Source organism: Drosophila ficusphila, unplaced genomic scaffold (assembly GCF_018152265.1).
Source record: "Drosophila ficusphila isolate 14025-0441.05 unplaced genomic scaffold, ASM1815226v1 contig_197, whole genome shotgun sequence".
Lineage (NCBI taxonomy): Eukaryota > Metazoa > Arthropoda > Insecta > Diptera > Drosophilidae > Drosophila > Drosophila ficusphila.
This window is the reverse complement of record NW_025064091.1, coordinates 5,516,955-5,528,165: the sequence shown is the minus strand read 5'-3', so window position 1 is coordinate 5,528,165 and position 11,211 is coordinate 5,516,955. Positions and strand designations below refer to the sequence as shown.

The 11,211-nt window shown below is 40.4% G+C and overlaps 1 protein-coding gene across 2 annotated transcripts; it reads left to right on the top strand.

Annotated features, from left to right (window-relative positions):
• Positions 1 to 8,503: 8,503 nt before the first annotated feature.
• Positions 8,504 to 11,010, top strand: LOC108097458 (keratin, type I cytoskeletal 9). Of its 2 annotated transcripts, XM_017199731.1 has the most exons (7): positions 8,504 to 9,277; positions 9,504 to 9,623; positions 9,736 to 9,945; positions 10,008 to 10,076; positions 10,134 to 10,277; positions 10,444 to 10,503; positions 10,618 to 11,010. In XM_017199731.1, the coding sequence occupies exons 1-7, from the start codon at positions 8,504 to 8,506 to the stop codon at positions 11,008 to 11,010; spliced, it is 1,770 nt and encodes a 589-aa protein (XP_017055220.1). The 2 variants fall into 2 exon arrangements, with proteins under 2 accessions (XP_017055220.1, XP_017055221.1); XM_017199732.1 differs by lacking the exon at positions 10,444 to 10,503.
• The last annotated feature ends 201 nt before the right edge of the window (positions 11,011 to 11,211 follow it).

Here is an 11,211-nt window from a genome sequence, read left to right as displayed (position 1 = left end):
TTCAGTTTCCTTTACCTTTTCTCTTTCTTTTTATATTTTTTACGAGTGTCTCCTGTTGTTGCTTTTTTCTCTTTTTAATTTTTTTTACTTCTTTGTTGCTGTATTTTTCCCATTTTTTTTCGACAACACGATTACGCGAAAAGTTTCCGCCTCGTGACTGCCAGCTTCAGTTTGTCAGTTTGTCAATCTCCATCAGCTGGCTGGCTGGCTGGCAAAGAGCGGCTCAGTTTGTCAGTGGGCCGTGGCCAGGATTAGAGCTCGTTTTATATTTTTACATTTTTATTTTTAGTACTGGCTTACACAACCTCCTGCAGCTGCGCATCGCTTCGTATTTCGGAGATGCATTTTATTATTGCCTATTGCCTGCCGCTTTCCTGCGATACAAAATAATCGTTGGCGTTGCGTTTATCGATTGCCATTTTGCCATCAGTCGTTACAATCGACAATCAGACAGTTCAATTTGATTCCATTTGATTGCACTTCGATTCCTATTTCCATTCCGCATTCCAAATGTTGGCCAAAATGCAAATACAGCCTCTTTTGTGTTGGGCTTATAATGAAAATTTATGAAAATTACCAAAAAGTCGTGGGGTTAATGGAAGTCGTGACATCTGACTACTCAGAATATTTAAAGTTATTACTTGGAGTTGGTTGAAAAAGTACTAATTGTTAAAAACGACATTAAATTGAAAATAGTTTTTGGTTTATTAAAACGTTGAACATCATAATTAGTTTATTGTTTGTTAATAACGTGGTTACATTTTAATCTTAAAGTATTTCTATTTATTTAACACTACATGTGAACATCAGAACTAATTTATCATCCCATCAATATTGAACGCAATTTGAATTAAAACAAGTTCACTGAACCTGCTCTTTCTCGAAAGTTCTATGGACTTGGTTTGGGGTTTTGCGAGGGTCTAACAGGGCTTAAAGGTTGCCCACAAAATTTCCGCCCTGTCATGCTGGCCATGCACTTTGGCCAAAAGCCACTCGATGATAATCAGAAGCAGAAACCTTCGGTCGAGCACAAAAGCTCGAAGAAAAATACAAAAACGGAAAAAATCGAATACTGACCAACCGCAAGACAATGTCGCCGATCTGTGGTTAGCGACAGTTATGGCTTGTTCTTGGATAATCGATCATGATGAACATTATGGCGATAATGATAATACAGACGAAGTCGAAGACGGACTCTCAGTTCGACCTTCTCGAGAAGAAGAAACAGCAGCCGCCGCTCATCGTGGACGACATTTTTGATAGTTTTCAGTGCGTGAGTGAATGGAATTCCAACGCCTAGGCTACAGTGAAGGCTGGCTAAGAGGGTTTCTTGAAAAAATCAGCAATGAACAAGCCAATTTTCTCAAAATAAAAATATACATTTCATGCAGTTTTTAATATAAACAGAAGGCTTTTCAAATTATTTAAGGGTGCACTAGTTTTTCTTTTAGTTTGCTTTTTTGTTTTGTATATACTTCCTTTCAAATCCTCCTCATGAATTCATGATTTTGCATTCATTTTCTCTTAGGAAATTATTTAGAAAATAATTTCCTCTACCAGTTTTTATGAGTTCAAACTAGTATTACTTAGTATTACTTGGTACTAATAATATTTTTTGTTAAGAGACCACTGTGGTGGCAGTGTGAACCGGAAGCATCTGTTCAATGCGACTCGATTCGACTCGATTCGATTGGATTCGATTCGCTTCGATTTGATTATTGGTTCGAGCATCGCTCTTTTATTTGGCTTTTTGTATATGATTTTTTTTGTTGTTTTTGGTTATTTTTTTGACTGGGCCGCCGAAGCCGATGGAACCGCGTTACCTTCAGCGGCGGACTGTCGCCGCTCTGAAGGATAACCGGTAACCGGTTGGCGGTTGGCGGTTTTCGGTTTTCGATTTTCAGTTGGCGCTGCCCTGGGTTAACGACCAAGTGGCGCACAGAAGTGTGGAAGTGCAGGCAGACATGCATGGCAGGCTACAAATTACGCATACGCCGCATGGTACCGAATCCAACTGGAGCTGATACAGCACCAGATACTGTATCTTGCCGATTGCAAAAGCAAAGGCAGCGAAAATCGCTAAAGCAAAGGCAAAAGCTAAAGCTATAGCTAAAGCTACAACTAAGACTAAAACTTAAACTAAAACTAAGGCTGAAGCTAAAGCGAAGGCAGGCGAGCACGAAAGGCAGAGCCAAAATCAGTCAGTCGGTCGACTAGTGAGACTCACTACTAAACTCACTTAAAGTTGCATGCGTTCGAAATCAGTTTAAGGTGAATTAGATTTTGACACACATACAGCAACAATGTTTTGCATAAACTTTAAACAAAACAACAACACAAAAAAAAACAAAAAATCATATGAAAATTATGAAATTAGTCTCAGCTGCTTGGGTCGTTCGCTTTTGCAAAATCAAAAGCTGCCAAATCGAAAATGACATCGAAATTAGCTTTAATGGCCGGACCTCAGCCTCCATTGTCTCGTTCTTGTTGTTGTCTTGCCAATGCCACGCCTACTTGGGCGGTTGCGATTTGCCTTTGATCTCATCTTTAAGATGCAAGCATTAAGATAGGGTCTTTCAATCCAAGGAAATATTATACAAGGTGGTAATTTTTGTTTTCTAATTCGTGTTATTGATTGTTATAAAGAGTACTATTACTAAATTTAAAAGGCAAACATTATTCATTATTGTATTAATATTAAAACAGTACTCAATGTGAATTTTTAGGGAATAAGGTTGTGTAGCTCCATAAAAGAAATACATTTAATACAATTACTCAAGGCATTTCTTGCTGTTTTATTTTCCTGCCAAAACCCCCAAGTTGCCATATCAAATTTGAAGACCCGAGCGATTAATCCGCCTGCTTTGGGGCCAAAAAAGGGGGCCGTGAAATCCGGCTATATGGCATAAGTACGGTGCCCAAGTGCCGGTGGCCCATCGTCCCTGCCATTGAACGGCAATTCATGGCGCATCAATTAATTCTGGCGACGTTGACATCGCTTTAAATCGAGCGACTTGAAGGCGGAGATGGATATCCGGGGGATGTGGGGGCTTTTGGGGGAACAGCGGAGGGAGGACTGACAGTTCATTTCGCCGTGTGCCCAATGGTGCAATTAAATGTAAAGACATCGCCGGAGTCGCACTGGCATTGTTCGATGTTTGTTGCTTGTTGCTTGTTGCTCTTTGGCTTTTAATGACAGCCCATAGACAATAACAAGGTTGTGCGGAGTGCGACATGGGCTCCATCATCCGTATTTCTCTTATTTTTTTTTTATTTTGGTCTTCGCTTCTTCGTCTGTGATTTAATTGGCAGCGTTTTTGGCCCATTACAGGGACTTAATTCTTCGATTTTATGAGTAATCCGGCAAAAGGCCGCCGAGACCCTGGACGTTATGATGATATACGGTCCGGACTTTGACCCGGATTGAAGTCATATCAATCGTCACGTTCCACGTTCCCAAACAAAATGCCGAGCCTTGCATAAATTAGCGATTGCCAAAGTCTCGCTTTTTGTCTCTCAGCTTCTCAGCCTCCGTCGGTGACTAATTGCAAACAATTACTAATAATAAGTACGAGTAGTTGTCCGACTGTTCAAATAATCAGAGATACAAAGTGCCCCAAATGCAAGTGGACAACTTGATTTTTGACGTGAAAAGGAAGCTGTCAGGTTGCGAGTTGGCGGTTTAGATTAAGACACAAACGAAAAGCAAGGAGAATATCAGATGCGCTACAGAAAACTAAGTGGAAATTTTAATGGCAAAGATTTGGTATAACTTAAAAACTAGATCTATTTGATATCGTAAATCTATTTATTTGCAAATCAATTCTTTGCAAATTTTGAAAGGTCAGGGGTCATGAAAAATGAGAAAACATCGACCAAAAAATCGAAACTAATGATGCAGCTTGGTAGATATTTTAATTACAAATTCAGAGAGGTATGCCATTTGTAAATCGGATAAAAATTGGAAAAGTAAAGGAACTAAAAGTGCTGGGATCTGATCCATCCATCAACCAAAAAATCGTAAATAAACTAATTAATGATGCAGCTTGTTAGATATCTTAATAAGAAATTTTATTTCATTTCATTTATTTTTTCGGCCATACTTTGCAAATAGTTTTCATATTTTATGGATACGGTTTCAAACAATCTGTATCCACCCGTTTCCCAGCTCAACAACTTTGCCAATATGGATTTTACAATCACGGTCAAATGGCTATATATTCAAAAACCTAAATATGTATGACTTTCGGCGGGCAATGAGCTCGTAAAATTCCGCATTATCCACTCAAACACTTTGCGAATTGCGGTAGGGAAATGCAATAGTGTGTGTCTGGTATGAAAGGCGAAAAAATTCATAATGCATTTAAGCCAAGTTAACATGTTAACAACTTTGTGGCTGAAGCGGCTTTTGGTTTTGGCCGTCATTTTCAGTTGATTGGCACACCGAACGTGGTGGTCTAGCGCAAAAAAAAAAAAAAAAAAAAAAACAAAACCTAAAAATTACTCAAAGGGGCGGGGCGTCGGCGGGAGAGGGGGCGTGGCAGCGGGCCAGCGGGTGTGGTGTGAAAAAGCGGCAAAGGAAAGGCCACGACGATGGTGTCATGATTTATCAGCGCTGCCTAGGTGACTTTTTCCCAAAAATAAAAAGCGAAAAGAAACAGAAAACATTACGTGATAAAGATCATGTTGTCTGAGGGTTTTTTTTCGGTCTTTGTTTAATAACTTTATGGTTTTATTTGGTGTCACCGAAAAACCCAAAGAGGTCGGAAAACAAGAATATTACTTACCACTTTTTAACGCCGTGACTTGGCGGATATCAATCAGGCCTTCTGGCAGCTGTTGCCTAAATTTAGACTGTCTGGCTTTGATCGCAGTGATTGGCCGAAAAATAAAAATAAATGAGAAACCGCTGCACAGAGCTGTAAATAATTAAATCCATGAGTTGGCGCAAACAAAGTGGCGATTGTAAATGGGAGAGCAGCCCGAATTGGGTCATTAGTCTGGACTCAAAATCCTGAGAGGGCAGTTAAGCCAACGTCTGTCAATTTCACAATGTTTCCAACGCGATTTTAACAACAAGTGGCTGATTAAATTGGAATTAATTTTGTTTAATCTTTTTTGGAGCAATAAATTTGGAAACAATTTGAAATACAGATAGCTTCCTTAAAGGGAAATATTATTTATTCAAATTAATATTTATCACAAATTTGAAATGCCAACAGACATCGCACTAATTTAACTTGCTAACTTGGCGAGCATTTGCAAAATCTGTCTTACAAATTGAATCAACGTCAGAGTGACTAGTGGTTTGAATTATACGTTTCACAAATGTAGCAATAGCAATAGGAATAAATGAATAAACTTGAACGCCTGTCCGTCGGAATTTTAAAGTATGCTAAAATATATAATTGGAAAAAAGGAATTGTTGAACAAAAGGCGTGTTTTTAATTTATTTTCACAGTAGCGCAATTATTTAAAGATAAAATTAACCTGCAGCTATTGCATTCTCTATGTTGCCTCATTATGAGCTAACTCGCCTTTATTTGATCGCAGAATTAGCATATAAGAATAACGATCGCTCGAACTGGTTTGCCTTTGAAGATGGCAGATTAGCTTTATCTCTGTGTATCTTTGGCTGTTTCTTCACTCCGCCAATTAGCAGAAATTAACTCGAAGGACTTCTGATGGCCAAGAGTGCGTCGAGTGGAGTGCACATTGTTTGGGCCAGGCCAATCCATTCCAGCGAATTGTGCCTTAGAGGCTAAACCAATTGTATAACAAGCGCTAAGAGGCTGAGCTGAAATCAAATCGACGCCTGTGGCAAATCGACAAAAAACAGGGGTAAAAAAAAAAATAATAAATTGCAGCAACTATTTTGCTTTAAATATTTATGGCGCTATTTATTATGTTAATTTTTAAGTGCGGCGATTTCTCAAATAGAGAAACGAATCAAGCGAATATATATATTTTTAACCATGCTCCAATTCGGCGATTAAATGGAGGCAGAAATTACCGGGAGTCATAAAAGTGCAAAGTTTATAAGCTCAACAAAATCAAAATCTAAAACTGCAACTCCTTCTCTTTTGTGGCTGTTATTTTTTTTTTCTTTATTTGTGTTGCCAAGCAGCGAAACGAAGTCAAACGATTTGGCAAGGTTATTATTTATTGCACAAAGATATGTGTTAATAATACACACAAACACGAATCGAGTTTCGGATATCTCGGCTGTTTGAGTGTTATTTTTTTTTTTTTGCTTTGGCTTCTGACAATTGTCAATAAACCCTAATTGTCGGAGATCGTAATTCTCTGGGTACAATGTCAAGTGCCGATGGCTCGTTAGCGATGGAGTGTGTGGTCGCCGTTTCCGCTTCCGGCTGCGGTCGAAGTCAAAAGGGTTTTCCGTTGGGAAAAAGAGCACATAAGTAAAAACTAACGATGACAATTAAAAGTGGCAAAGTGGCAAAGTGGCAATGTGGCAGTGGCGAAGTGCCAAAGAAAATAATCTTTTCCTTTTGCGGGGTTAATAATCAGTTTACAAGCTGCCGACACTGAGCCCCAAATATATTCAGACATTCAAAAATGAGTTCCATTTGAAGGCTAAGAGCAAGATTGATCGGAATTTAAACATTTTTAACATGTTCGGCTTATGTTGTATTTGAAGTGTTTATAACACGGTTTTGGCATGTTTTAAAACGGGATTTGGAGTGACTTGAAGATTTTTAAATATGTCTCTCCATCGTTTGGCCATGCATGTTATAAATAAACAATAACATTAAAGAATATTTTAGGCATCTTGATAAGCTATTTGTAGGTATTTCATACCAAGGCTATTTCATTGATAAAAATGTAGGGTAGTACATATTCAAATTGAAATTTGAAGGGAAATCAGTCCAATAAGATGTTTAAATATTTTAAGCATTAAGTAATTAGGCTTCTGTGTTCTGTGATTATATCCCCAATGAAATCATCACCCTTGAGCACTTTGGGATTAACGTTTTAATGAGCCTGACTCATCGCCCCATGAATGCCACAAGTGACTTACTATATCAGATCGTAACTTAGCCATTAGATGACTGAATTAAAAGCCAACATCGGAGGGCATTCGAAGCATTAAAGGGCACAACATTTGCACAAAGTGAAACAATTATATCATTATTGTCTTTGCTCTCGGCCCGTTTTATTGAGGCTCATAATTACGCCTGCGGTTTTATATATTTTTCGGGAGTCACTAAGATACGTTTCGTGCACAGGGAGAAATAAATTTAATGTGGCTCTGAATGGTTTTAAAGGTTTACAAAAAGTTTTGAAATTATATAGAATTTTCTTTTCATTGGAAGGTTATAATAATAAAGGGTTTTTAGCATGTTGGCTTTATCTATTTTCTAGTACATGGGTATTTTGATTGTTTAGTTGAGTTAACCCCAAGTAAGGTACGCTTCAACAGTTGAAATTGCGTCTAAACGCTTATGTCATGCCGATCCAATCCGACCTGGGAAGCTAAATACAAACATACAGCCCCTAACCTCCTTATCCCCAAATGATCCGAGATCTGCGCACTTGAAAGGTTAAACGAGCGTGACGAGCCACCGTCGGCGTTTTGCGGCTTGGACTTGGACTACCTGGCTTTAACCCATGTTTGCCATTACGCTGGCAGCCCCTTCACGTAATCTCCGCCCAGTCGGTGCCCCCGGACGATCATTGTACAGATGCTGCCCGAATCTCTCCCATTTATCTAATGGCTTATGCTAATTAACAGTCACGCATTTCTGCGACACCTGCATTTCGGTTTTCTGCCTTTTACATAAGGCCTTTGTTTCAATCACCTTTTCGGGGTGATGAAAAGGGGAAATGGCCACATTATGGAATTAGCTAATGACTCTGATCCGTGCCTATTAAGTTCGTAATGGGCGGGTAATTCTAGTTCTGGGCATTTGTATTCTAATGTTTCGCGGTTGGCATTAAAGTGGATTTTTAAGGAAACACTTAATGGAATCAAGCCCCATAATAATTTGGAGTACATGAAAATTGAGCTTATAATGGCTTTGTCTTTGGATATTTATACTTTAATTACACCTCGATAAGGAATTTTCCATAATGAATCCTATGAACTAAGGAATGTTTATGGTGTGTTGGGTAATTTTTTTAAAATGGTAGGTATATAAATACATACTTATTTACATGCAACATAATTGAGTAATAACAACTAGTACCTATTGTGAACCGAAACTAGTTGATAGATTAGGAGCAAAACGCCCCCTAGTTAAGATGTTGCTTTATTTGCGTACGACAAGCCGACCAAGATATGCCACACTGATCAGCTCCACAGACGATTGACCCATTGCACAATCGGCAAAACGGAGGCGGATCCGATGGGAGGATCCCCTGGCCACGCCCACCGCCCAACTAACCGTGAACGATTCGAACGATCGGTATATGATACATGATGTTATATGAGGCAGTGGACAAAGCTTCCTGGGCGCAGTTTTATTTCGATCGGCCGCCAATGGAGAACCTGCGAGTGCTGCGATTGCTTCTCGGATTAATCGGATTGATCCTGTTGCCAGGATCGGTGAGGAGCAGGCCGGGTGGAATGGAGTTGCAATCGCATTACCTGCAGGCCATCACCGCCTATCGCAGGCTGGAAAGGATTCTTCCCAGGGAGGAACTGAGAGCAGTAACCGGGATAGGATTACTCAACGGAGCTCGCCAGGCGGAGGAGCAAATGGAGGAGCATTTGGTGGCCGCCATTCGGGAGTTACTGTTCCAAATGAATCTCACGGAAAAGGATCGCGTCATGTCGAAAATCGATGCCATCGAACAGCAATTGTCGCGGGATCAGAGAGCCCTGGAAATCCTCAATCGAGTGATGGATGTGGTTTCCCAAGTGAAAGATGATCATGATTTTCGAGCGGAACTTAGGGAAATGGCCCAGCAGCAAAAGGATGAGGAGTTGTACAATCAGGAGTTATCCGCCGATCAAACAGATCAGCCGAAATTGGGCGAGAGATTGGGAAAACTGAGGAGGAACATCATCAAGCAAGTGCCGCAAATGAAAAACGAATTGGAAGCGAAGATTGACAAGGCTCTGCAACATTTATTGGATCATGCCACTGAGGATGGAGTGCTGGCCAAAGCCAAGCAAAAGGTGATCCACAAAAGGCAGATCAAAGGGGAAACTGATCGAAGAAAACAGGATGAAAAGGACTTCGAACAAGAGGAGGCGGAGCAGCGACAGTTGCCCGAGGAAATGAGGATTATAAAGTCTATATTATCAGAGGTACATCTCAAATTTGTTATTTTGAAAATTATTATAATTATGATTTTGCACAAAATTTTAAGCTTAAACGTAGACAGTTTAAAAGTAATGATAAAATTGGAAACTTGATTTTTTTAACCTTTTCAAAGTATAATTTTTGTAAATTATTAAGTGTCCTAAGTTCTTGTTTAAAAAAAGTTCAAAAGTGCATGTCCTAAGTGTGAAACGCTTGATATTTTAACGCCAGGCTCATGACTTGCGCTTCCAGGATGACTTTCAGGAAAACATGTTGGATCAGCAGCCGCCGCGGCGCATCAAAATAGAACCCAATCCCTCGGAACTCGATGACCTGCAAGTAAATGTAAAGGTAAGCAAAGCGACCCTTGTTATACCTTTTGTGACTAACCTGCTTTGCTAATCGATGGCCTAACCCAACGTTGACTTGGTTCACTTAACCCTCCTCTAATGGCTCCTCGAAGTCGCGAAATATTACAGTCAAGGCCAAGGGTAAACCGAAAATAATGAATGCCAAGCCGGAGAAACAGGTGGAAGCGGAGGGCACAGGCTCCTCGGAACTGGCCACTGATGACAACGATGATCTTGGCGATGGCGAAACTGATCCTGAAGGAGGAGGCGGGGGCGGAGGAGGAGGTGGTGGCCTGGTTGGAATTATTGGGAGCCTCAGTGGTGTAAGTAAAGGAATACATAAGAGATACTCAGAAATGGTTAAGTTAAAGTAAACATTTTCCAGGGAGAAGGTGGCTCCGATGTGGGTGCTCTAATTGGTGCTCTCACTGGCCTCGTTTCCACTTTGTTTGGTGTAAGTTTGTTTGGTGAATAGTTCCTTAAAGTTATTGTGTAATGTACATCCCTTTAGCCTGGCGGCCTGGATGTTCAAGGCTTGATTCAATCGGGAACCTCGCTGATTTCTGGTCTTCTGGCTGGCAACAAGAACTTTGGTCTCGTCTTGGGTCGATATGTGGGCACTGCCTTGGATGGACTTTCCGGCGGAGGAGGAGCGGTGAGTTTTATCTAAAAACAATAAAATATTTTATAAATTGAATTGGTATTAATTAAAAGAGCTTAAGTATGTATTGTTTTACCAAGGATTTAGGCTCTTTTAATGATTAAAACTAACTCATAAATAATAACAATATTATTATTGTATAAAATATATTTCATTTCAGATAAACAATGGTCAATTTCTGGGCAACTTCCTGGGCACTGTGTTGGCCGCACTCAGCGCAGTATTTATACTTTATTCGCTTACTTCTAGATCCCAACCTGTTAACTGTGTTACTAACCCTAGATAATTTAAATTTTTAAGACGTAAAATAAACAATTTTGTGACTTTCAAACAGGATCCCGAGGAGGAGGGCCCGCCGCAACCTTTGACCTTTACCAAGAACCTGATCACCAGCTTTCTGGAGGCGAAATTCCGACCGAATTCCGAGGAAGGATCAGAGGAGCGGCACGGAAGTGCGGAGTTGCCACGCCCACGCAAGAAGAAAGAGGGCGGCGGTTGGGCGGCAGCAGCGGCTAGTAACTTCGATTCCGGCGGGTTTGTGAAACAGGTGGCCTCCCACTTAGTTAGCAATGCACTCGGGCTAATTCTAAATGCTGGCTTGGGAGCCGCCGGAGGAGCTTCGAGTGCGGCAAAGAATATTTTCGCCAGCAGCAGCATGGGGCATCATGCCAAGCCGGCGGATCACCACCATCGATCTTGGAGCCCCTACGAGTATGAGCCATTCTAGCCAGCTTAGTCATCACATAATAGTTACGTTACGTTAATCGTTGTGTTAAATCCATTTTTTTTTTTGCTAGTTTGTAATACAAATAAATAAAGAAGTGAGGAGAAAGACTTGCTGGTCATTTGGGCAGCTAAGAAAGCGTAAAACGGTGGGCTCTAAATCAAATGGCGTAACCATTCGGACAGCAACTGATGCAAGAGATCC